At 59.1% G+C, this 26,673-nt stretch overlaps 1 protein-coding gene across 2 annotated transcripts in view; it reads left to right on the plus strand.

Annotated features, from left to right (window-relative positions):
• The window catches only part of LOC126427372 (histone-lysine N-methyltransferase eggless-like), a 377,652-nt gene that overhangs the window by 83,527 nt on the left and 267,452 nt on the right, over positions 1-26,673 (plus strand). For both annotated transcript variants that reach the window (XM_050089720.1, XM_050089721.1), the window contains exon 5: positions 6,346-6,754. In XM_050089720.1, the coding sequence (XP_049945677.1) occupies positions 6,346-6,754 (409 nt within the window). The remainder of the gene's footprint in view (positions 1-6,345; positions 6,755-26,673) is intronic.

Here is a 26,673-nt window from a genome sequence, read left to right on the forward strand (position 1 = left end):
CCTCTCGACTCGCCTGTCCGTCTGCCCGCCTCTCGACTCGCCTGTCCGTCTGCCCGCCTCTCGACTCGCCTGTCCGTCTGCCCGCCTCTCGACTCGCCTGTCCGTCTGCCCGCCTCTCGACTCGCCTGTCCGTCTGCCCGCCTCTCGACTCGCCTGTCCGTCTGCCCGCCTCTCGACACGCCTGTCCGTCTGCCCGCCTCTCGACTCGCCTGTCCGTCTGCCCGCCTCTCGACTCGCCTGTCCGTCTGTCCGCCTCTCGACTCGCCTGTCCGTCTGCCCGCCTCTCGACTCGCCTGTCCGTCTGCCCGCCTCTCGACTCGCCTGTCCGTCTGCCCGCCTCTCGACTCGCCTGTCCGTCTGCCCGCCTCTCGACTCGCCTGTCCGTCTGCCCGCCTCTCGACTCGCCTGTCCGTCTGCCCGCCTCTCGACTCGCCTGTCCGTCTGCCCGCCTCTCGACTCGCCTGTCCGTCTGCCCGCCTCTCGACTCGCCTGTCCGTCTGTCCGCCTCTCGACTCGCCTGTCCGTCTGTCCGCCTCTCGACTCGCCTGTCCGTCTGTCGGCCTCTCGACTCGCCTGTCCGTCTGTCGGCCTCTCGACTCGCCTGTCCGTCTGTCCGCCTCTCGACTCGCCTGTCCGTCTGTCCGCCTCTCGACTCGCCTGTCCGTCTGTCCGCCTCTCGACTCGCCTGTCCGTCTGCCTGCCTCTCGACTCGCCTGTCCGTCTGCCCGCCTCTCGAATCGCTCGCCTGCCCGTCTGCCCGCCTCTCGACTCGCTCGCCTGCCCGTCTGCCCGCCTCTCGACTCGCTCGCCTGTCCGTCTGTCCCCCTCTCTACTCGCCTCTCCGTCATTACCCTCTTAACTAACACCTTTGTCCAACCCCCTCGAATCACCTCCATCTTTTGCCCTCTCGATTCACACTCCATCTTTTGCCATCTTCACTCATCTCCACCACACACCTCAATGCACAGCCTGCCCCCCACCAGCGGCCCGCCCTTCTGCCCCTGCCATACTTCCCTCTCCACAAGCCCCCTCCCAGCATGCCTTTCTTGCCCCCCTTCACACCCTCTTCCACCACGTTGCACACGCTTCCTGCCCACATCCTTCTAGTGCCCCCTCCCTTCTTGCATGTTCCCTCTCCACAGAGTCATTTGTCGAGACACCCTGACCTCCCACCATACATTGATGCACACGTCCCTCTGCTGTCTCCTGTAATCTGCGAGTGCCCCATGATCCCTCTTTGCATCCCTCCCCTGCGTGCCTCCACTCCTCTGCGTGCCACCCCTCCCCTGCATGGCTCCCCTCCCCTGCGTGCCAACCCTCCCCTGCATGCCTCCCCCTCCCCTGCGTGCCTCCCCCTCCCCTGCGTGCCTCCCCCTCCCCTGCGTGCCTCCCCCTCCCCTGCGTGCCTCCCCCTCCCCTGCGTGCCTCCCCCTCCCCTGCGTGCCTCCCCCTCCCCTGCGTGCCTCCCCCTCCCCTGCGTGCCTCCCCCTCCCCTGCGTGCCTCCCCGTCCCCTGCGTGCCTCCCCGTCCCCTGCGTGCCTCCCCCTCACCTGCGTGCCTCCCCCTCACCTGCGTGCCTCCCCCTGACCTGCGTGCCTCCCCCTCACCTGCGTGCCTCCCCCTCCCCTGCGTGCCTCCCCCTCCCCTGCGTGCCTCCCCCTCCCCTGCGTGCCTCCCTCTCCCCTGCGTGCCTCCCCCTCCCATGCGTGCTTCCCCCTCCCCTGCGTGCTTCCCCCTCCCCTTCGTGCCTCCCCCTCCCCTGCGTGCCTCCTCCTCCCCTGTGTGCCTCACCCTCCCCTGCGTGCCTCCCCCTCCCCTGCGTGCCTCCCCCTCCCCTGCGTGCCTCCCCCTTCCCTGCGTGCTTCCCCCTCCCCTGCGTGCCTCACCCCAACTCTTAAGTGCCTCACCCGTTCACTGCATATCTTTCCCCGTTTCTGCTTCTGCACCTCCACGTCTCTTCCCATTCCCACGTCTGCCTCTTCCCACACCTGACCCTCTCCACCTTTGTTGTGTCTGATGTCTGCACACACCACACGCCTCTGTCCTCTATGCACATGCCCATGTCTGTACGCCTCCATATATTCCAATCCCTCCTTCCCCCAGCAGCTCTTCATACAGTTCCTCACCTCTCTACCTAACCATGCACTTACCACCTCCCGACACACTTCTCCATTTCTACCCCTCTCCATACAACTTTATCCCTCGCCTTACAGCTCTACTCCTCTAAATACAACTCAGCTCGTCCTCATACACCTTCACTGCTTTGCATATACCTGTACCCATCCCCATACACATCTGCCTCTCCATACACTCCTTTACCTCTCCCTCCCTTCACATCATTCCTTTGCCCTCCCTCCCCACAACCCCCTTACCCATTCCCCGCCTCTCCCCTTCTACATGTACCTCCCCACCTCTCCTCCTCAATGCGCCCCTCCCCATCACTCCTGTATGCTCCCCTACCCACCTCACCCCCTCTATGCACCACTCGCCACCTCTACTACACACCCCCCCCTCACCTCTCTCCCTCTACTACGTGCTCCTTCCCACCTCTCTCGCTCTACTACGTGCTCCTTCCCACCTCTCTCGCTCTACTACGTGCTCCTTCCCACCTCTCTCGCTCTACTACGTGCCCCTTCCCACCTCTCTCCCTCTACTACGTGCCCCTTCCCACCTCTCTCCCTCTACTACGTGCCCCTTCCCACCTCTCTCCGTCTACTACGTACCCTTCCCACCTCTCTCCCTCTACTACGTGCCCCTTCCCATCTCTCTCCTGCTACTACGTGCCCCTTCCCATCTCTCTCCCGCTACTACGTGCCCCTCCCATCTCTCTCCCGCTACTACGTGCCCCTCCCATCTCTCTCCTGCTACTACGTGCCCCTTCCCATCTCTCTCCCGCTACTACGTGCCCCTCCCATCTCTCTCCTGCTACTACGTGCCCCTTCCCATCTCTCTCCCGCTACTACGTGCCCCTCCCCACCCCTCCCTCTCAACTACACGCCACTTCCCACCTCTCCCCCTCTGCTACGCGGTCCTCCCCACCTCAACCCCTCTACTACGCGCCACACTTCACCTCATCCCCCCTCTACTACGTGCCACTCCTCACCTCATCCCGCCTCTACTACACGCCACTCCTCACCTCATCCCCCCTCTACTACACGCCACTCCTCACCTCATCCCCCCTCTACTACACGCCGCTCCTCACCTCATCCCCCCTCTACTACACGCCACTCCTCACCTCATCCCCCCTCTACTATGTGCTGCGCCCACATCTTCCGCCCCGCCCCTTTGCCGCGCCGCCCCGCCCCTTTGCCGCGCCGCCCCGCCCCTTTGCCGCGCCGCCCCGCCCCTTTGCCGCGCCGCCCCGCCCCTTTGCCGCGCCGCCCCGCCCCTCTGCCGCGCCGCCCCGCCCCTCTGCCGCGCCGCCCCGCCCCTTTGCCGCACCGCCCCGCCCCTCTGCCGCGCCGCCCCGCCCCTCTGCCGCGCCGCCCCGCCCCTCTGCCGCGCCGCCCCGCCCCTCTGCCGCGCCGCCCCGCCCCTCTGCCGCGCCGCCCCGCCCCTCTGCCGCGCCGCCCCGCCCCTCTGCCGCGCCGCCCCGCCCCTCTGCCGCGCCGCCCCGCCCCTCTGCCGCGCCGCCCCGCCCCTCTGCCGCGCCGCCCCGCCCCTCTGCCGCGCCGCCCCGCCCCTCTGCCGCGCCGCGCCGCCCCTCTGCCGCGCCGCGCCGCCCCTCTGCCGCGCCGCGCCGCCCCTCTGCCGCGCCGCGCCGCCCCTCTGCCGCGCCGCGCCGCCCCTCTGCCGCGCCGCGCCGCCCCTCTGCCGCGCCGCGCCGCCCCTCTGCCGCGCCGCGCCGCCCCTCTGCCGCGCCGCGCCGCGCCGCCCCTCTGCCGCGCCGCGCCGCGCCGCCCCTCTGCCGCGCCGCGCCGCGCCGCCCCTCTGCCGCGCCGCGCCGCGCCGCCCCTCTGCCGCGCCGCGCCGCGCCGCCCCTCTGCCGCGCCGCGCCGCCCCGCCCCTCTGCCGCGCCGCGCCGCCCCGCCCCTCTGCCGCGCCGCGCCGCCCCGCCCCTCTGCCGCGCCGCGCCGCCCCGCCCCTCTGCCGCGCCGCGCCGCCCCGCCCCTCTGCCGCGCCGCGCCGCCCCGCCCCTCTGCCGCGCCGCGCCGCCCCGCCCCTCTGCCGCGCCGCGCCGCCCCGCCCCTCTGCCGCGCCGCGCCGCCCCGCCCCTCTGCCGCGCCGCCCCGCCCCGCCCCTCTGCCGCGCCGCGCCGCCCCGCCCCTCTGCCGCGCCGCGCCGCCCCGCCCCTCTGCCGCGCCGCGCCGCCCCGCCCCTCTGCCGCGCCGCGCCGCCCCGCCCCTCTGCCGCGCCGCGCCGCCCCGCCCCTCTGCCGCGCCGCGCCGCCCCGCCCCTCTGCCGCGCCGCGCCGCCCCGCCCCTCTGCCGCGCCGCGCCGCCCCGCCCCTCTGCCGCGCCGCGCCGCCCCGCCCCTCTGCCGCGCCGCGCCGCCCCCCCCCTCTGCCGCGCCGCGCCGCCCCGCCCCTCTGCCGCGCCGCGCCGCCCCGCCCCTCTGCCGCGCCGCGCCGCCCCGCCCCTCTGCCGCGCCGCGCCGCCCCGCCCCTCTGCCGCGCCGCGCCGCCCCGCCCCTCTGCCGCGCCGCGCCGCCCCGCCCCTCTGCCGCGCCGCGCCGCCCCGCCCCTCTGCCGCGCCGCGCCGCCCCGCCCCTCTGCCGCGCCGCGCCGCCCCGCCCCTCTGCCGCGCCGCGCCGCCCCGCCCCTCTGCCGCGCCGCGCCGCCCCGCCCCTCTGCCGCGCCGCGCCGCCCCGCCCCTCTGCCGCGCCGCGCCGCCCCGCCCCTCTGCCGCGCCGCGCCGCCCCGCCCCTCTGCCGCGCCGCGCCGCCCCGCCCCTCTGCCGCGCCGCCCCGCTGTCCCTCTCCCCTCCCCTCCCCATATCCTGGCCCCTCTGCCGCTCCCTCCTCTCCCCCACCCCCTCACTGCCCCGCCCCCACTGCCCCACCCCCGCTTCGCCCCCACCGCCCCGCCTCACTGCTCTGCCCCCACTGCCCCGACCCCCACTACCCCGACCCCCACTGCGCCGACCCCCACTGCGCCGACCCCCACTGCCTCGCGCCCCACTGCCCCGACACCCCACGGCCCCGCCACCACACGTCCCCGCCCCCTGTGCCCGTCCCCACTGCGCCGCCCCTCTGTGCGCCGCCTCTCTGTGCGCCGCCCCTCTGTGCGCCGCCCCTCTGTGCGCCGCCCCTCTGTGCGCCGCACTCTGTGCGCCGCCCCTCTGTGCGCCGCCCCTCTGTGCGCCGCCCCTCTGTGCGCCGCCCCTCTGTGCGCCGCCCCTCTGTGCGCCGCCCCTCTGTGCGCCGCCCCTCTGTGCGCCGCCCCTCTGTGCGCTGCCCCCCGTTGCCCCGACCCCACGGCCCCCTCAAACCACGGCCCCGCCCCTCGCGGCCCCGCCCCCTACTGCCTTGCTGTATCTCTGCCCCTCTGCCCCCTACTGCCTTGCTGTATCTCTGCCCCTCTGCCCCTCTGCCCCTCTGCCCCTCTGCCCTCCCCCCTGGCCTCCCCCGCTCTGGCCTCCCCCGCTCTGGCCTCCCCCGCTCTGGCCTCCTCCCCTCTGGCCTCCCCCCCTCTGGCCTCACCCTCTGCCCCTCAGCCCTCTGCCTCTCAGCCCTCTGCCTCTCAGCCCTCTGCCTCTCAGCCCTCTGCCCCTCAGCCCTCTGCCCCTCCCCACCTCTCAGTGTCCTACCTCTGCAGACATTGCATATGTCTTTATATGCACCAAATCCTCATCATCGCTCTGCCCATGCACTTTTGTTGTCGCTATTCTTCTAGTTTCCACCATGTCCTCCCTGTTCCCCCCTCTCCCCTCTACCACGCAGTCTGTAACAAATTGCCTATTTTTAATTTCTGTGTATTCTTCAGGTTGCTCCACACTGTATCATGGGCTGGACAATGTTGAGCAATACTATGCCTATGGCGACAGTAGATTATTGTTATTGCTTTTACCTCAAATGTTTCTGACATCAGTGTTTAGTTTAAATGGTACGTAACAGTTTTATGTTCTTAGTTAGTAAATGTTACTTTGAAATTTTGAGTTATCACGTTGTACATATAGTGATGTCATGAACTTTTGCTTTCAGTTTGATTCCAGTTGCTAGCTGATAAATAATATTTCTGAATGTATGTTATATTGTGCTTTAGAATTTTCATACTGTTTTTTGTTTGGCAGTAGAGATGTTAAGTGCAACAGGCCAACTTATCTTTCCTCAGTGGGAACTGACTTTTCATTTTTTATAATTTTGTTAATTTCTTATTGTTCAAACAATTCATCTTTGTTATTTCAGGAGTTGATACCAATAGAAATTGATTGTGGACCTGAGGAAATTACCATTGATGATGACAGCAATGATGGTGATGGTGGTGATGTTATAATAGTGGAATCTATCCAATCGTCACAAAATCTACCACATGAATTAAATGAAAGCACCTCATTAACAAAAAGACAAACATATCCAGGGTGTACCAATGAGAGGTCTATCATTGACCAAGCACCAGAGCCATGCACCATTCAGGCTGATGTATCCTATGTCCCAACAACAAATCACAGAGTTTTTGGTGAACTTAGAACCCTTGTGAAATTCTCAGGAGGAAATTCAGTGTCTTCAAGTATGAAAGCTGATGTCATGTGTGGTTGTATCACTGACAAAGGAAACAGTGGTGTTGAAAGAGTTCCAGTGCATGCAGTTTGTACATGTAAGTTACTTCATGTAAAAGATTTCACATTGCTAATTGGCTCTATTGATGAGTGCTGCACAGAGTTTTACACATGTAGTAGCTCATAAGCTCTACTATGTTTTGAGCTCATCACACTGTGGTCATGTGTGGCATGGTGTCTTCTTCAGCTAAGAGAAGAGCAAAGAGAATTAGTAAGTCTCACATTGTGTTGTGTGTGTTATTGTACAGCTCATCAATAGGCTGCAAGCTATTTATTTTGTTGTCTTGTTTTTACTTTTTTATTTTCATCATGGAATTTGTGTTATTGTAATAATTGATTCTAGATTTATATTTACTATATTATATATTGACAAAAGACTTGTAGCAGTATAGCATTAAGTCTAGGGATGACGAGATTACAGTTGAGTATTTTGAGTTATAAACTACAGTTTTTGGAAGGATAATTATATTATTTCCTGTGACTGATAATCACATCGTGAATTTCTTTCTGTTAATACCACAATTGTTACTGTTTCCAGAAAGAATAATTTATTGAATCAATAATCTTCATACAAAAAAACTTTTAGGACATTTTTTTTTTTTTTTTACCCTTTGAGACTTCTGTATGTGCCTTTTGGGAATTTTTCTCCAGAATACAATATGGAGGAAAATAATGTGAGCACCTGTGTTACATGGTATAGAGTGTCTCCTAGAGGAATGTGCATGTGTATATTAAATGGTGCTCAATGAGCTTCTGTATTGTTACTACAAGGAAAAAAATACTGTAGTTTCTTGCAAGATCCTATCAGTCACAGTCATGGGTCACATAGTCAGATTCCTGCTGTAAGAGAAAGCACATGGCTGAGCGTTGCACCATGCTTCTCAATTTAGTATATTATAAAATACTGAGACAGATATGTTCATTACATATGTAAATAGTGTGACCCACAAAGCTGAACTCTTTCTAAAATTCATGACTCCACAAAATGATTGATATGTTGGTGAATGCTTAATGGATGAAAGCTGTGATAATGTTAAAAGTTAGTGCAACCCTAGATACAGATAGAAACTGTCTCATGAAGTATATTGTGAGCTGGCCGGCCGAAGTGGCCGTGCGGTTAAAGGCGCTGCAGTCTGGAACCGCAAGACCACTACGGTCGCAGGTTCGAATCCTGCCTCGGGCATGGATGTTTGTGATGTCCTTAGGTTAGTTAGGTTTAACTAGTTCTAAGTTCTAGGGGACTAATGACCTCAGCAGTTGAGTCCCATAGTGCTCAGAGCCATTTGAACCATTTTTATATTGTGAGCTGAACAATCGTTAGATTAGAACCAAGGCCATTTTGGGTGAAATGCATTGAGTCCAAATCATATCCAAGTCAATATCTGTGTACAGATAAAAATTGTCAGTACAATATTTCTAAGCCACATCACTTTAGGCTTAGTAGTTATATGCAAACACTGTTGTTTCACTCTGCTCACAGTTGCATAGGGATCTGTCTTTTGAGGAATCTGCACAGTGCACCCCTTTTTGCTAGTGATACCTGTTTACGCTGGGCTTAGGTGAGGAGTGCCCATCCTGCCAAAGGGCCTCTTAGATACCACTTCCACACCAGTGACTGATGGATGTTAAAATTATCACTAACAGTATGTTTCTTTCTCATTCTTTCCTAATGTTCTTCCACACATAATTGTCTGATTTTAGAACATTGCACACTTTACTGACACTGTATTTAATAGCGGCAATCAGAAAGTAATGCAGCAATTTTTTTTCTCTCAACCAAGTTTGGTTGAAACAATACAGAATTTGTTGTACGACTTTGTGGAATACTCATGCTTCAGTAACTATAGTTTAATAAAGTTTCGATTGGTGGTGGCACTATACATAGCCATCAAAATTCTGTTGCAGTGGAGGTGTGGTGTTCCAAGCAAGAGCTGTCATTCAGTTTCTTTTGACAGAACACCAGAGCATTGCAGGTATTCAAAAGTGTTTGCAGAAGGTCTACAAGACCACAGTGATTCATTGGGTGAGGCATCTGTCATGATTGCAACAAAGTACTGCAAACCTGTCCAACGTGCTATGTGCCACCTGGCTGCACACAACTGTGCCTCCTGCAATGTTAGATTGTAATAACTTCAAGTTGAACAAATATATTTCAAGGAAGACGCAATACATGATAGTAGCAGATCAAGTAAACAGACTGAGACGTGTGTACACTTTAACAGTCAAATCATAACTGAGTCCAAGTAGTGTCCACTGGCTGGCTGGCTGGCCGCTTAGGTGGCACTGCTGCTGCATGGCTGGTTGACAGTGCCGCAGGTAGAGGACGCGCGTAACAGCGCGGGGGCACTTTGAAAGATCGGGGAGTCACAACATAGATCAAGCAGCACTCTCATTTGAGATGACTGATGAATCACAACCTAACATTATGCTGTACAACTGGACGCCCATGGAGGTATTGCTGACACACTTGTCCACCAGTTGAGGTGATCAAAGGTGTGTGCCTATAAAGAATAATGAAGAACCATGCGTGTGGAATGATGATGGAGAGGATAGTGATGCAGTGAGGTGTTGGTTCTGACATTAATCTGTGGAGTGGTACCATGTGAGCATGCAGTCCTTCCCAGTAAGGTGGAGAAGGCCATTGCACACAACTGAGAATATGTTTAAAAATAAGGTTTTACGCCCTAAAGAACCTCATGCAGTTTCTTTTCATTCTTAAAGCTTCTTTATTGTGATACTGTGGTGGGTGATTATGAGTTGGTATCCATGCTGTTTTATGTGATAATGATTTGTGGAAACAAGAGTGATTGCTATTTATCTACTATATGTGTTATTACTTTAAACAGTGTTCGGTTACTGACATTTTTTGGTACATATCTTTTCTGTGATTGTCTTTTGAGTTTGGAAGTTTTCTTGTTGTGTTAGAACATCTAGCATATCTGTAGTAAAGAAAAATAACCAACACTCATTCAGTATTTACAGGAAAAACACAACAGACACAGTACTTTGCCAATCATCAAACCACTCATAGTCCTGAAAATGAGCACCTCTCGAACATATGCTCCACAGACTAAATACATTGCCACCAGCCAAACTCGGCAACAGTAAGTAGTTAGGCATAATGACTCAAATGCCAGAAAATGATATATACAAAGACTCTCTAGTTTAGTTACAATGTTAAATAAGGAAATGCCCCCCCCCCCTCACTGTAGCGGTAGCTGTTCAGATTGTCCTCAAGATGTGGGACGTGAGGTCATGTTTATAGACAGTAGTGCCTCAAACCACACAGTCTGCACAATTGCATTCACCACGATGGTGTATGACTGCTGCTGTATGACAACTTGAAGCAGGATCTGTCTGAGACAACTACATTTTGCCACTCAGCATACGAATGGCAGTGTTCACATGCCCATAGCAGTCTATGGCATTGGTGGGTTCTGGTTAATAATAGCTGATGCAATTGCATACTTGCCACCAGTCCTGCCCACAGAAGATGGCATCAAACTGTCGATGCAAACATCTCCACACCAGGTGCAGTGCTCCAGCACCACACCAACACTGCATATGAAGTGGTTCTGCCTGTAACGACCAAGCAGACCAGACGGCAGTCATCTTGTGTTGTGGTCACATTGTTTCATGCTGTCTCCCAGAGACCAATCACTTTGCTGCATTCAGATGCAGTCTCATGCCAATATTCCACACTGTGATGCTTGCAAAGCACAGTGGGGCTTGGTAACATGTTTTCCGCTCCACACTGACTGTCTGTCACACAAAACAGGGAACTACTGGGGCTGCATGCATGCCATTTCTCCACGATTTTAATCACTTATTATGGTTCTGCTGTCCTACACGTTCTCCTATCTGTTTTTACAAACAGTAGTGCATATCTAGCCTTCTCCCTCCCTCCCTCCCTCCCTCTCCTTCCCCCTCCCTCCCCTTCCCCCTCCCACTGCCTCCCTCCCCTGCCCCCTCCCACTGCCTCCCTCCCCTGCCCCCTCCCACTGCCTCCCTCCCCTGCCCCCTCCCACTGCCTCCCTCCCCTGCCCCCTCCCACTGCCTCCCTCCCCTGCCCCCTCCCACTGCCTCCCTCCCCTGCCCCCTCCCACTGCCTCCCTCCCCTTCCCCCTCCCACTGCCTCACCCACCTACTGCCTCCCTCCCCTTCCCCCTCTCTCCCCTCCCTCCCTTCCTCCCTCCCTCCCTCCCTCCTTCCCCTTCCCCCTCCCTCCCTCTCCTTTCCCCTCCCTCCTTCCAGTTCCACCTCCCTCCTATCCCGTCCTCCTCCCCCCCTCCCCCCTCCCCCCTCCCTCCCCTTCCCCCTCCCTCCCCACCCCTTCCCCTTCCCTCCCCTCCCCTTTTCTCTCCCTCCCATCGCCTTCCCCCTACCTCCCTTCCTCTTCCACATGCCTCCCATCCCCTCCCCCTCCCCCTCCCCTCCCCCTCCCCTCCCCTTCCCTCTCCCCCCCTCCCATCCCCTTCCCCCCTGCCCACGCCTGCCCTCACCTCCTCCTTCCTCCCCAGCCCACGCCTGCCCTCACCTCCTCCTCCCTCCCCTACACTCCCCTCCCCTCCCCTCCCCTCCCTTCCATCACTACCCTCCATCCCTCCTCCTTCCATCTCCCCTCCCCATCCCTTCCCTCCCTCCCCTCCCCCTCCATCTCCCCATCCCTTCCCCCTCCATCTCCCCATCCCTTCCCTCCCTCCCCACCACTTCCCTCCCCTCCCCTCCCCTCCCCTCCCCCATCCCTTCCCTCCCTCCCCACCACATCCCTCCCCTCCCCTCCCCATCCCTCCCCTCCCCTCCCCTCCCCATCCCTTCCTTCCCGCCCCTCCCCTCCCATTCCCTTTCCTCCCTCCCCTCCCCCTCCATCTCCCCTCCCCATCCATCCCTCCATCTCCCCTCCCCATCCATCCCTCCATCTCCCCTCCCCATCCCGTCCCTCCCTCACGTCCCCCTCCATCTCCCCATACCTCCCCTCCCTCCCCTCCCCATCCCTCCTCTCCCCCCTCCCCTCCCCTCCCATCCCCATCCCTTTCCTCCCTCCCCTCCCCATCCCTCCCCTCCCCCTTCATCACCCCTCCCCCTCCATCTCACCTCCCTACCCCATCACCCCATCACCTCACCCCCCCTCCCCCACCATGTCGCCTCCCTCCCCTCCCCTCCCTCCCCCTCCCCTTTCTTCCCTCCCCTGCCCATCCGCTCCCATCCCTCCCCCTCTCCCCCTTTCCCTCCATCTCCCTCTTTCCCTCCCTCTCCCCCTTTCCCTCCCTCTCCCCCTTTCCCTCCATCTCCCTCTTTCCCTCCCTCTCCCCCTTTCCCTCCCCCTCCCTCTCCCTCTCCCCCTCCCTCTCCCCCTTTCCCTCCCTCTCCCCCTTTCCCTCCCCCTCCCTCTCCCTCTCCCCCTCCCTCTCCCCCTTTCCCTCCCTCTCCCCCTTTCCCTCCCTCTCCCCCTCCCCCTCCCCCTTTCCCTCCCCCTCCCCCTTTCCCTCCCCCTCCCCCTTTCCCTCCCCCTCCCCCTTTCCCTCCCCCTCCCCCTTTCCCTCCCCCTCCCCCTTTCCCTCCCCCTCCCTCCCTCCCTTCCCTACCCCCTCCCTCCCTCCCCCTCCCTCCCACTCCCTCCCCATCCCTCCCTCCCTCTCCCCCTCCCTCCCACTCCCTCCCCCTTCCTCCCCCTCCCCCTTCCTCCCCCTCCCCCTCCTTCCCCTCTCCCTCCTCCCCCTCCTCCCCCTCCACCTCCCTCCCACTATCCTCCCTCCCCTTCCTCCCACTCCCGTCCACCCTCCTCCTGCCTCCTTACTCCCCTCCCGTCCCCTCCCGCCACCTCCCTCCCTCCCCACCACCTCCCTCCCCCTCCATCCCCCCGTCTCCATCCCCCTCCCACCTCCATCCCCCCGTCTCCATCCCCCTCCCACCTCCATCCCCCTCCCGCCTCCTCCCTCCCCTCTATCCACCTCCCGCCTCCTCCCTCCCCTCTATCCACCTCCCTCCCACTCGCTCCCCACTCCCTCCCCACTCCCTCCCTCCTCACTCTCTCACTCCCCACTCCATCCCTCCTCACTCTCTCACTCCCCACTCCATCCCTCCCCACTCCATCCCTCCCCACTCCATCCCTCCCCACTCCATCCCTCCCCACTCCATCCCTCCCCACTCCATCCCTCCCCACTCCATCCCTCCCCACTCCATCCCTCCCGACTCCATCCCTTCCCACTCCATCCCTTCCCACTCCATCCCTCCCCACTCCTTCCCTCCCCACTCCTTCCCTCCCCACTCCGTCCCTCCCCACTCCGTCCCTCCCCACTCCGTCCCTCCCCACTCCGTCCCTCCCCACTCCGTCCCTCCCCACTCCGTCCCTCCCCACTCCGTCCCTCCCCACTCCGTCCCTCCCCACTCCCTCCCTCCGCCCTCTCTCCCCCTCCGCCCTCTCTCGCCCTCCCCCTCTCTCCCCCTCCGCCCTCTCTCGCACTCCCCCCTCTCTCGCCCTCCCCCTCTCCCCCCTCCCCCCCTCCCCCCCCTCTCTCTCTCTCTCTCTCTCTCTCTCACACACACACACACACACACACACACACACACACACACACACACACACACGGTATCAGTAAAGTGCAATGTTCTAGAAATTGAGCCCACAGCAGTCCCCCTGAATTGTTTATAGATCTGACCATCAATGTGTTGTAGTTATGGATAATTATGAAGTTGGCTGGGATGAGGATAAACAAGATTTTAGGATGACTTTCAAATGGCCCAATGGGAGGGTGGGAGGATTGGTGTTCAAGAGGTGACAGGTCATGCATATGTGTGATATCTCTTTTAAGTGAGGTTGCATTAATAATAATAATAATAATCATAATGATACCAAATGAGAGATGACCATGTACGAGTTTGAGATGTCCCAGTAAGTGGTTGATGTCTTTTGTGTAGGGCAAGGAGCTCTATGTGCTGCAGGCTTTTCACAATTAGTTCTCTGGTACCACTAACTGAACCCCCTCTTATCTCTTCCACCTGTGAATTTCACATGGGGTAAATGATTGTTGGTAAGCCTCTGCAATATCTCTGATTTCTCAGATTTTCTTGTGGTCATGTTGTGAGATGTATTTGTGAAGTAATATGTTGTCCCACTCTTCCTGGAAAGTGTTCACTCAAACTTTCAATAGTAAACCTCTCCATGATGCACATCACCACTCTTGTATTGTCTGCTATTGGAATTCTCTGTAACACTCTTGTGCCAACTAAATGCACCTGTGACAAAATGGCCAACTAAATGAACCTGTGACAAGTTGTGCTACTCTTTGTTGGACCTCCTCCACCTCTTCTATCAGTCCTATGTGATAAGAATCCCATTCTGATGAACAGTATTCAAGAATGTTTCAAGCGAGTTTCTTGTAAGCCACTACCTTCATTGATGAGTTACATTTACTTCAGGTTCTTCCTATGAATGTCAGGTTGTCATCAATATTAGATACACAAAGAGTTCATTTCTTAACCTGCACATGTTTTAAAAATGTAAAGTAAAGAAATCAATCATTTGATATTAACAATCTTAGTGCCTATGCTTTCACCCCTGTCCCCTTAACCTCTCTTCTTCTTCTTCTTCTTCTGTTTCTTTTTTTTTGGGGGGGATTATGGATTCTGTGACAAGTATAAATGGGTAATATGCAACAAAATGAGATGATGCTGCTCTGTTATAATTGGGATTATTAGCACTTCCATTTTCACCTGCAACAAAAGTGAGATACGAGGTATGTCCAAAAAATTCCAGAAGATTCATAATTTTGCACCAATGGTGTATTGGAGCAAAATGCAGTACTCATCCCTGCACATGCCTGTGCTTAATGTATAACTGCAAGAAGTTTTATTGTTCCATGTCTGTTAGTTATTTGTCAGTGACGTATTGAGTGAATGTTGTGCCAGACAGTTTGCAAATTTCCAGATGTCAGAGTTGGAGGAGCAAGACGCCTGCATTAAAAATTGTGTAAAACTCAAGAAAACCTTTACTGAGATGCTCCAAATGATGCAGGAAGCCTACAGTGGGGAGTGCTTAAGCCATGAATGGTTCACATGACCAGACAGAAGTTAAAGACGACCATAATTCAGGGTGCCCTTCAAGGTCTACTAATGACTCTCATGTCAGGAGCATCAACAAAATTCTACAAGCCAATTGTTGACTGGCTGTACGAGAGATTGCAGAAGAATGTAACATTTCAGTTAAATCATGCCATGAAATCCTGACACAGCATCTTGAAATGCATTGTGTTGCCATCAAGTGTGTCCCATTGGATCACACAAATGAGAAGAAGCTGATGTTCCTGAAGAGAATCATAATTGGTGATGAGATGTGGGTTTATGGTTATGGTGTTAAGACCAAGGTTGTCTTCACAATGGGTCGGGAAAGGTTCTCCAAGACCAAAATTTGCTCTTCAGGTCAGATCAAATTTCAAAGTCATGACTTTGAAGGATTAGTTCATAATGAAGTTGCACCACAGGGACAAAGTGTTAATCAATGGTACTATCGGGATGTATTGTGATGCCTGTGAGGAAATGTGAGAAGGAAACGGCCTGAAATGTGATGAAACAATTCATGGCTCTGGCATCGCGATAATGCAGCTGCACATTCATCCCTGTTGCTGCATTACTATTGCACAAAAAAAAAACGAAATCACTGTGCTGCCTCACCTCTCTTACTTTCCAGACCTGAAACCTTTGGACTTTTTTTGTTTCCAATGCTGAAGACCCTGTTTAAAGGACGAAGATTTGCAATGATAGATGAGATAAAAGAATACTCACAGACAGCACTTCACACGATCCAGCAAGAGGCATACCAAGACTGCTTTCGGAAGTGGAAACAGCATTGGGAGTGGAATATCAATTGTGGAGAAGAGTACTTCAAATGATACCATACACAATAAGTAAAATGTAAGCATAGAAAAATTTTGTGGATAAAGTTCTGGAATTTTTTGACCAGATTTCACATATAGTGTTGGTCAGTTATGGATATGATTATAAGCTAATAATTTTATGTTACCTTTGAAGGATTGTGGAGGGACTGTGTGCTGCTTCTGTGAAACATTTTGCAATGCTACATCTACTCATTTTGGGTAGTTTAACCATAAATTGCATGATCTAATATAGACCTAGTGTCTTCTAGTTATAAATCTATTTACACTTTAGTGTATCAGCTGCAGTACTACTTGGAATATTGTGTGGTTTTATCTTGTTTTGAAACCTTCTGATGTATTGGGTTAAATTTCCCTCTTGCTTGTGATATTTAGGGTCCTACCGTATTAATCCCGATTATTTATTATGTTTAGCGATTTCATCATTCTTTTTTCCCTAAACAGCTGCAGAAATTACCTTCTAATCTACTGAGTATAGAATTTTGTATCTTTCACTTTGTACTTTCGTCCAATGTATATACTTTGATGGCAAGCAGTGTTATTTATCATCTAGCTCTCTGAGTGTGTTTGCTTTCCAGACTGGTTGTGTTCTCTATAGCATTGGTGGTCACACTGCTTTGTGAGGGGGTCACTATTCCTTTGATGTCTGAATTTCCATAATGAAATGTAAACTTTCTTTTGAATTTCCTCATTATGTCTTTTTCGATTATGTGTGAATTGACCTTTGAAGACAGTATCAGTCACAACAACACAGGAGGTAGCCAGGTGAAACTGTTCAGGTTCTCACTCATTGTTGAAGGACTATTTCAGGATATTAATCATATTATATATAAACTGTGCCCAGCCGTGTGAAGCTGTGCACCAGACCGGTTAAATGGAAAAGAAATAAAAGAGAAAGCACACATTTAAAATATGTATAGGAATTGGCTATATGTCCCAACCTTCTCCTCCCCAGTATGTGTCCATCACTTCCCCTCTCTCTATCCATCCCATCCTTCCCCTCTCTCTATCCATCCCATCCTTCCCCTCTCTTCCATCCCATCCTTCCCCCCTCTTCCATCCCATCCTACCCCTCTCCTCCACCTTTCCCCCCTCTCTATAAGTCTCCTCCACCTTTCCCCCCTCTCTATAAGTCTCCTCCACCTTTCCCCCTCTCTATAAGTCTCCTCCACCTTTCCCCCTCTCTATAAGTCTCATCCTCCGTAAGACTCTCACAGCCCGTCTCTTCCACCGTACGACTCTCACAGCCCGTCTCCTCCACCGTACGACTCTCACAGCCCGTCTCCTCCACCGTACGACTCTCACAGCCCGTCTCCTCCACCGTACGACTCTCACAGCCCGTCTCCTCCACCGTACGACTCTCACAGCCCGTCTCCTCCACCGTACGACTCTCACAGCCCGTCTCCTCCACCGTACGACTCTCACAGCCCGTCTCCTCCACCGTACGACTCTCACAGCCCGTCTCCTCCACCGTACGACTCTCACAGCCCGTCTCCTCCACCGTACGACTCTCACAGCCCGTCTCCTCCACCGTACGACTCTCACAGCCCGTCTCCTCCACCGTACGACTCTCACAGCCCGTCTCCTCCACCGTACGACTCTCACAGCCCGTCTCCTCCACCGTACGACTCTCACAGCCCGTCTCCTCCACCGTACGACTCTCTCAGCCCGTCTCCTCCACCGTACGCCTCTCTCAGCCCGTCTCCTCCACCGTACGCCTCTCTCAGCCCGTCTCCTCCACCGTACGCCTCTCTCAGCCCGTCTCCTCCACCGTACGCCTCTCTCAGCCCGTCTCCTCCACCGTACGCCTCTCTCAGCCCGTCTCCTCCACCGTACGCCTCTCTCAGCCCGTCTCCTCCACCGTACGCCTCTCTCAGCCCGTCTCCTCCACCGTACGCCTCTCTCAGCCCGTCTCCTCCACCGTACGCCTCTCTCAGCCCGTCTCCTCCACCGTACGCCTCTCTCAGCCCGTCTCCTCCACCGTACGCCTCTCTCAGCCCGTCTCCTCCACCGTACGCCTCTCTCAGCCCGTCTCCTCCACCGTACGCCTCTCTCAGCCCGTCTCCTCCACCGTACGCCTCTCTCAGCCCGTCTCCTCCACCGTACGCCTCTCTCAGCCCGTCTCCTCCACCGTACGCCTCTCTCAGCCCGTCTCCTCCACCGTACGCCTCTCTCAGCCCGTCTCCTCCACCGTACGCCTCTCTCAGCCCGTCTCCTCCACCGTACGCCTCTCTCAGCCCGTCTCCTCCACCGTACGCCTCTCTCAGCCCGTCTCCTCCACCGTACGCCTCTCTCAGCCCGTCTCCTCCACCGTACGCCTCTCTCAGCCCGTCTCCTCCACCGTACGCCTCTCTCAGCCCGTCTCCTCCACCGTACGCCTCTCTCAGCCCGTCTCCTCCACCGTACGCCTCTCTCAGCCCGTCTCCTCCACCGTACGCCTCTCTCAGCCCGTCTCCTCCACCGTACGCCTCTCTCAGCCCGTCTCCTCCACCGTACGCCTCTCTCAGCCCGTCTCCTCCACCGTACGCCTCTCTCAGCCCGTCTCCTCCACCGTACGCCTCTCTCAGCCCGTCTCCTCCACCGTACGCCTCTCTCAGCCCGTCTCCTCCACCGTACGCCTCTCTCAGCCCGTCTCCTCCACCGTACGCCTCTCTCAGCCCGTCTCCTCCACCGTACGCCTCTCTCAGCCCGTCTCCTCCACCGTACGCCTCTCTCAGCCCGTCTCCTCCACCGTACGCCTCTCTCAGCCAGTCTCCTCCACCGTACGCCTCTCTCAGCCCGTCTCCTCCACCGTACGCCTCTCTCAGCCCGTCTCCTCCACCGTACGCCTCTCTCAGCCCGTCTCCTCCACCGTACGCCTCTCTCAGCCCGTCTCCTCCACCGTACGCCTCTCTCAGCCCGTCTCCTCCACCGTACGCCTCTCTCAGCCCGTCTCCTCCACCGTACGCCTCTCTCAGCCCGTCTCCTCCACATTACCACCCTCTCAGCCCGTCTCCTCCACATTACCACCCTCTCAGCCCGTCTCCTCCACATTACCACCCTCTCAGCCCGTCTCCTCCACCTAACCACACTCGCAGTCCGTCTCCTCCACCTAACCACACTCGCAGTCCGTCTCCTCCACCTAACCACACTCGCAGTCCGTCTCCTCCACCTAACCACACTCGCAGTCGATCTCCACCACTTTACCTCTCTCTCCCTCTCTCTCCTTCCAACACATTGTCCTCCTCCTCATTACCTCTCTCTCTGTCCGTCACCTCCTCTTCCTCCTCCTCCTCCTCATTACACCCCTCTCTGTCAGTCTCCTCCTCATTACCCCCCTCCCTGTCCGTCTCCTCCTCCTCATTACCCCCCTCCCTGTCCGTCTCCTCCTCCTCATTACCCCCCTCCCTGTCCGTCTCCTCCTCCTCAATACCCCTCTCCCTGCCCGTCTCCTCCTCCTCAATACCCCCTCTCTATCCATCTCCTCCTCCTCCTCCTCCTCCACCTCATCGTTAACCCTCTCCCTGTCTGTCCCCTCCTCCTCCTCCTTGCCCCTTCTGTTCGTCCCCTCCTCCTCGTCCTCCTCCTCCTCCTCCTCCTCCTCCTCGCCCCTTCTGTTCGTCCCCTCCTCCTCCTCCTTGCCCCTTCTGTTCGTCCCCTCCTCCTCCTCCTTGCCCCTTCTGTTCGTCCCCTCCTCCTCCTCCTTGCCCCTTCTGTTCGTCCCCTCCTCCTCCTCCTTGCCCCTTCTGTTCGTCCCCTCCCCCTTTCCTCCTCCTCCTCCCCCTCCCCCTTGCCCCTACTGTTCGATTCCTCCTCCTCCTCCTCCTCCCCCTCCCCCTTGCCCCTACTGTTCGATTCCTCCTCCTCCTCCTCCTCCTCCTCCTCCCCCTCCTCCCCCTCCCACTTGCTTCTTCTGTTCGTCCCCTTCTCCTCCTCCTTGCCCCCACCGCTCATCTCCTCCTCCTTGCCCCCACCGCTCATCTCCTCCTTGCCCCCACCGCTCATCTCCTCCTCCTTGCCCCCACCGCTCATCTCCTCCTCCTTGCCCCCACCGCTCATCTCCTCCTCCTTGCCCCCACCGCTCATCTCCTCCTCCTTGCCCCCACCGCTCATCTCCTCCTCCTTGCCCCCTCTGCTCGTCTCCTCCTCCTCCTTCTCCTTGCCCCCTCTGCTCGTCTCCTCCTCCTCCTCCTTCTCCTTGCCCCCTCTGCTCGTCTCCTCCTCCTCCTCCTTCTCCTTGCCCCCTCTGCTCGTCTCCTCCTCCTCCTCCTTCTCCTTGCCCCTCTGCTCGTCTCCTCCTCCTCCTCCTTCTCCTTGCCCCTCTGCTCGTCTCCTCCTCCTTCTCCTCCTTCTCCTTGCCCCTCTGCTCGCCTCCTCCTCCTCCTCCTCCTTCTCCTTGCCCCCTCTGCTCGTCTCCTCCTCCTCCTCCTCCTTCTCCTTGCCCCCTCTGCTCGTCTCCTCCTCCTCCTCCTCCTTCACCTTGCCCCCTCCGCTCGTCTCCTCCTCCTTGCCCCCTCCGCTCGTCTCCTCCTCCTTGCCCCCTCCGCTCGTCTCCTCCTCCTTGCCCCCTCCGCTCGTCTCCTCCTCCTTGCCCCCTCCGCTCGTCTCCTCCTCCTTGCCCCCTCCGCTCGTCTCCTCCTCCTTGCCCCCTCCGCTCGTCTCCTCCTCCTTGCCCCCTCCGCTCGTCTCCTCCTCCTTGCCCCCTCCGCTCGTCTCCTCCTCCTTGCCCCCTCCGCTCGTCTCCTCCTCCTTGCCCCCTCCGCTCGTCTCCTCCTCCTCCTCCTTTCCCCCTCCGCTCGTCTCCTCCTCCTCCTCCTCCTTTCCCCCTCCGCTCGTCTCCTCCTCCTCCTCCTTTCCCCCTCCACTCGTCTCCTCCTCCTCCTCCTTTCCCCCTCCGCTCGTCTCCTCCTCCTCCTCCTTTCCCCCTCCGCTCGTCTCCTCCTCCTCCTCCTTTCCCCCTCCGCTCGTCTCCTCCTCCTCCTCCTTTCCCCCTCCGCTCGTCTCCTCCTCCTCCTCCTCCTTTCCCCCCTCCGCTCGTCTCCTCCTCCTCCTCCTTTCCCCCTCCGCTCGTCCCCTCCTCCTTTCCCCCTCCGCTCGTCCCCTCCTCCTCCTCCTTTCCCCCTCCGCTCGTCTCCTCCTCCTCCTCCTTTCCCCCTCCGCTCGTCTCCTCCTCCTCCTCCTTGCCCCCTCCGCTCGTCTCTCCTCCTCCTCCTTGCCCCCTCCGCTCGTCTCCTCCTCCTCCTCCTTGCCCCCTCCGCTCGTCTCCTCCTCCTCCTTGCCCCCTCTGCTCGTCTCCTCCTCCTCCTCCTTGCCCCCTCTGCTCGTCTCCTCCTCCTCCTCCTTGCCCCCTCTGCTCGTCTCCTCCTCCTCCTCCTTGCCCCCTCTGCTCGTCTCCTCCTCCTCCTCCTTGCCCCCTCTGCTCGTCTCCTCCTCCTCCTCCTTGCCCCCTCTGCTCGTCTCCTCCTCCTCCTCCTTGCCCCCTCTGCTCGTCTCCTCCTCCTCCTCCTTGCCCCCTCTGCTCGTCTCCTCCTCCTCCTCCTTGCCCCCTCTGCTCGTCTCCTCCTCCTCCTCCTTGCCCCCTCTGCTCGTCTCCTCCTCCTCCTCCTTGCCCCCTCTGCTCGTCTCCTCCTCCTCCTCCTTGCCCCCTCTGCTCGTCTCCTCTTCCTCCTCCCCCATTGCCCCCTCTGCTCGTCTCCTCTTCCTCCTCCCCCATTGCCCCCTCTGCTCGTCTCCTCCTCCTCCTCCTTCTCCCCCATTGCCCCCTCTGCTCGTCTCCTCTTCCTCCTCCCCCATTGCCCCCTCTGCTCGTCTCCTCCTCCTCCTCCTCCTCCCCCATTGCCCCCTCTGCTCGACTCCTCCTCCTCCTCCTCCCCCATTGCCCCCTCTGCTCGACTCCTCCTCCTCCTCCTCCCCCATTGCCCCCTCTGCTCGACTCCTCCTCCTCCTCCTCCCCCCATTGCCCCCTCTGCTCGACTCCTCCTCCTCCCCCATTGCCCCCTCTGCTCGACTCCTCCTCCTCCCCCATTGCCCCCTCTGCTCGACTCCTCCACCTCCTCCTCCCCCATTGCCCCCTCTGCTCGACTCCTCCTCCTCCTCCTCCTCCTCCCCCATTGCCCCCTCTGCTCGACTCCTCCTCCTCCTCCTCCTCCCCCATTGCCCCCTCTGCTCGACTCCTCCTCCTCCTCCTCCTCCCCCATTGCCCCCTCTGCTCGACTCCTCCTCCTCCTCCTCCTCCCCCCCCATTGCCCCCTCTGCTCGACTCCTCCTCCTCCCCCATTGCCCCCTCTGCTCGACTCCTCCTCCTCCCCCATTGCCCCCTCTGCTTGACTCCTCCTCCTCCTCCCCCATTGCCCCCTCTGCCCCCTCTGCTCGACTCCTCCTCCTCCTCCTCCCCCATTGCCCCCTCAGCTCGACTCCTCCTCCTCCTCCTCCCCCATTGCCCCCTCAGCTCGACTCCTCCTCCTCCTCCTCCCCCATTGCCCCCTCTGCTCGACTCCTCCTCCTCCTCCCCCATTGGCCCCTCTGCTCGACTCCTCCTCCTCCTCCCCCATTGGCCCCTCTGCTCGCCTCCTCCTCCTCCGCACCCACTGCACCCTCTGCTCGCCTCCTCCTCCTCCTCCCCCGCACCCACTGCACCCTCTGCTCGCCTCCTCCTTCTCCCCCGCGCCCACTGCACACTCTGCTCGCCTCCTCGTCCTCCCCCGCGCCCACTGCACCCTCTGCTCGCCTCCTCGTCCTCCCCCGCACCCACTGCACCCTCTGCTCGCCTCTTCGTCCTCCCCCGCACCCACTGCACCCTCTGCCCGCCTCTTTTTCCTCCCCCGCACCCGCTGCACTTTCTGCCCGCCTCTTTTTCCTCCCTCGCACCCACTGCACCCTCTGTTCGCCTGTTCCTCCTCCTCCTCCTCCTCCTCCTTACCCACTGGCCCCTCTGCTCGGCTCCTCCTCCTCCTCCGCCCTCCTCACCCACTGGTCCCTCTGCTCGCCTCTTCCTCCTCCTCCCCCGCCCTCCTCACCCACTGGTCCCTCTGCTCGCCTCTTCCTCCTCCTCCCCCGCCCTCCTCACCCACTCGCCCCTCTGCTCGCCTCTTCCTCCTCCTCCCCCCCCTCCTCACCCACTCGCCCCTCTGCTCGCCTCTTCCTCCTCCTCCCCCGCCCTCCTCACCCACTCGCCCCTCTGCTCACCTCTTCCTCCTCCTCCCCCGCCCTCCTCACCCACTCGCCCCTCTGCTCGCCTCTTCCTCCTCCTCCCCCACCCGCCCCTCTGCTCGCCTCTTCCTCCTCCTCCCCCACCCGCCCCTCTGCTCGCCTCTTCCTCCTCCTCCCCCGCCCTCCTCACCCACTCGCCCCTCTGCTCGCCTCTTCCTCCTCTGCTCGCCTCTTCCTCCTCTGCTCGCCTCTTCCTCCTCCTCCCCCGCCCTCCTCACCCACTCGCCCCTCTGCTCGCCTCTTCCTCCTCCTCCCCCGCCCTCCTCACCCACTCGCCCCTCTGCTCGCCTCTTCCTCCTCCTCCCCCGCCCTCCTCACCCACTCGCCCCTCTGCTCGCCTCTTCCTCCTGCTCCTCCTCCTCCTCTCCCACTGGCCCCTCTGCTCGCCTCTTCCTCCTGCTCCTCCTCCTCCTCACCCACTGGCCCCTCTGCTCGCCTCTTCCTCATGCTCCTCCTCCTCCTTACCCACTGGCCCCTCTGCTCGTCTCTTTCTCCATCTCATCCCCCCTCCTCACTCACTGGCCCCTCTGCTCGTCTCTTTCTCCATCTCATCCCCCCTCCTCACTCACTGGCCCCTCTGCTCGTCTCTTCCTCCTCCTCCTCCTTACCCACTGGCCCCTCTGCTCGTCTCCTCCTCCTCCTCCTCCTTACCCACTGGCCCCTCTGCTCGTCTCCTCCTCCTCCTCCTTACCCACTGGCCCCTCTGCTCATCTCCTCCTCCTCCTCCTCCTCCTCCTCCTCCTCGTCTCCCACTGGCCCCTCTGCTCGTCTCTTCCTCCTCCTCCTCCTCCTCCTCCTCGTCACCCACTGGCCCCTCTGCTCGTCTCCTCCTTCTCCTCCTCCTCCTCCTCCTCCTCCTCCTCCTCCTCACCCACTATCCCCTCTGCTCGTCTCTTCCTCCTCCTCGTCCTCGTCTCTTCCTCCTCCTTGTCCTCGTCCTCCTCCTCCTCCTCCTCCTCCTCCTCACCCACTGGCCCCTCTGCTCGTCTCTTCCTCCTCCTCCTCCTCCTCCTCCTCCTCCTCCTCACCCACTGGCCCCTCTGCTCGTCTCTTCCTCCTCCTCCTCCTCCTCCTCCTCACCCTTTTTCCCCTCTGCTCGTCTCTTCCTCCTCCTCCTCCTCCTCACCCTTTTTCCCCTCTGCTCGTCTCTTCCTCCTCCTCCTCCTCCTCCTCCTCCTCACCCTTTTTCCCCTCTGCTCGTCTCTTCCTCCTCCTCCTCCTCCTCCTCCTCCTCCTCCTCCTCCTCCTCCTCACCCTTTTTCCCCTCTGCTCGTCTCTTCCTCCTCCTCGTCCTCGTCCTCCTCCTCCTCCTCCTCCTCACCCACTGGCCCCTCTGCTCGTCTCTTCCTCCTCCTTCTCCTCCTCCTCCTCCTCCTCTTCCTCCTCCTCCTCCTCCTCCTCCTCCTCACCCACTATCCCTCTGCTCGTCTCTTCCTCCTCCTCGTCCTCGTCTCTTCCTCCTCCTCGTCCTCGTCCTCCTCCTCCTCCTCCCCCACTGGCCCCTCTGCTTGTCTCTTCCTCCTCCTCACCCACTGGGCCCTCTGCTCGTCTCTTCCTCCTCCTCCTCCTCCTCCTCCTCCTCACCCACTGGGCCTTCTGCTCGTCTCTTCCTCCTCCTCCTCCTCCTCCTCCTCCTCACCCACTGGGCCTTCTGCTCGTCTCTTCCTCCTCCTCCTCCTCCTCCTCCTCCTCCCCCTCCTCCTCCTCCTCCTCCTCCTCCTCCTCCTCCTCCTCCTCCTCCTCCTCACCCACTGGGCCCCCTACTCGTCTCCTCCTCTTCACCCTCTGGGCCTTCTGCTCGTCTCTTCCTCCTCCTCCTCCTCCTCCTCCTCACCCACTGGGCCCGTCTCTTCCTCCTCACCCACTGGGCCCCCTGCTCGTCTCTTCCTCCTCACCCACTGGGCCCCCCTGCTCGTCTCTTCCCTCCTCACCCACTGGGCCCCCTGCTCGTCTCTTCCCCCTCACCCACTGGGCCCCCTGCTCGTCTCTTCCCCCTCACACCACTGGGCCCCCTGCTCGTCTCTTCCTCCTCCTCCTTCTCCTCACCCACTGGGCCCCCTGCTCGTCTCTTCCTCCACCTCCTCCTCCTCACCCACTGGGCCCTCTGCTCGTCTCTTCCTCCTCCTCCTGCTCACCCACTGGGCCCTCTGCTCATCTTTTCCTCCTCCTCCTCCTCCTCCTCCTCCCTCCTCCTCCTCCTCCTCCTCCTCACCTACTGGGCCCTCTGCTTGTCTCCTCTTAGGGCCTCACCCACTGGCCCCTCAGCTCGTCTCCTCTTAGGCCTCACCCACTGGCCCCTCAGCTCGTCTCCTCTTAGGCCTCACCCACTGGCCCCTGTTGGTCTCTTCTTCCTCCTCCCCCACTGACCCTTTTGTTCGCCTCCTCCTCCTCCCCCACTGACCCTTTTGTTCGCCTCCTCCTCCTCCCCCACTGACCCTTTTGTTCGCCTCCTCCTCCTCCTCCCCCACTGACCCTTTTGTTCGCCTCCTCCTCCTCCTCCCCCACTGACCCTTTTGTTCGCCTCCTCCTCCTACTCCCCCACTGACCCTTTTGTTCGCCTCCTTTTCCTCCTCCTCCTCTTGCTCCTCCTCCTCCTCCTCTTGCTCCTCCTCCTCCTCCTCCTCTTGCTGCTCCTCCTCCTCCTCCTCCTCTTGCTCCTCCTCCTCTTCCTCCTCCTCCTCCTCCTCTTGCTCCTCCCCCTCCTGCTCCTGTTGCTCCTCTTACTCCTCATCCTGTTGCTCCTCCTCCTCGTCTTGCTTTTCCTCCTCCTCCTCGTCTTGCTTTTCCTCCTCCTCCTCGTCTTGCTTTTCCTCCTCCTCCTCCTCGTCTTGCTTTTCCTCCTCCTCCTCCTCGTCTTGCTTTTCCTCCTCCTCGTCTTGCTTTTCCTCCTCCTCCTCCTCGTCTTGCTTTTCCTCCTCCTCGTCTTGCTTTTCCTCGTCTTGCTTTTCCTCCTCCTCGTCTTGCTTTTCCTCGTCTTGCTTTTCCTCCTCCTCGTCTTGCTTTTCCTCGTCTTGCTTTTCCTCCTCCTCGTCTTGCTTTTCCTCGTCTTGCTTTTCCTCCTCCTCGTCTTGCTTTTCCTCCTCCTCGTCTTGCTTTTCCTCCTCCTCGTCTTGCTTTTCCTCGTCTTGCTTTTCCTCCTCCACGTCTTGCTTTTCCTCCCCCTCGTCTTGCTTTTCCTCCTCCTCGTCTTGCTTTTCCTCCTCCTCGTCTTGCTTTTCCTCCTCCTCGTCTTGCTTTTCCTCCTCCTCGTCTTGCTTTTCCTCCTCCTCGTCTTGCTTTTCCTCCTCCTCGTCTTGCTTTTCCTCGTCTTGCTTTTCCTCCTCCTCGTCTTGCTTTTCCTCCTCCTCGTCTTGCTTTTCCTCCTCCTCGTCTTGCTTTTCCTCCTCCTCGTCTTGCTTTTCCTCCTCCTCGTCTTGCTTTTCCTCCTCCTCGTCTTGCTTTTCCTCCTCCTCGTCTTGCTTTTCCTCCTCCTCGTCTTGCTTTTCCTCCTCCTCGTCTTGCTTTTCCTCCTCCTCGTCTTGCTTTTCCTCCTCCTCGTCTTGCTTTTCCTCCTCCTCGTCTTGCTTTTCCTCCTCCTCATCTTGCTTTTATTCCTCCTCCTCTTGCTCCTCCTCCTCCTCCTCCTCCTTCTCCTCTTGCTCCTCGTCCTCCTCGTCCTCCTCCTCCTCTTGCTCCTCGTCCTCCTCCTCCTCTTGCTCCTCGTCCTCCTCCTCCTCTTGCTCCTCGTCCTCCTCCTCCTCTTGCTCCTCGTCCTCCTCCTCCTCTTGCTCCTCGTCCTCCTCCTCCTCTTGCTCCTCGTCCTCCTCCTCCTCTTGCTCCTCGTCCTCCTCCTCCTCTTGCTCCTCGTCCTCCTCCTCCTCTTGCTCCTCGTCCTCCTC

Source organism: Schistocerca serialis, chromosome 11 (assembly GCF_023864345.2).
Source record: "Schistocerca serialis cubense isolate TAMUIC-IGC-003099 chromosome 11, iqSchSeri2.2, whole genome shotgun sequence".
Taxonomy (NCBI): Eukaryota; Metazoa; Arthropoda; class Insecta; order Orthoptera; family Acrididae; genus Schistocerca; species Schistocerca serialis.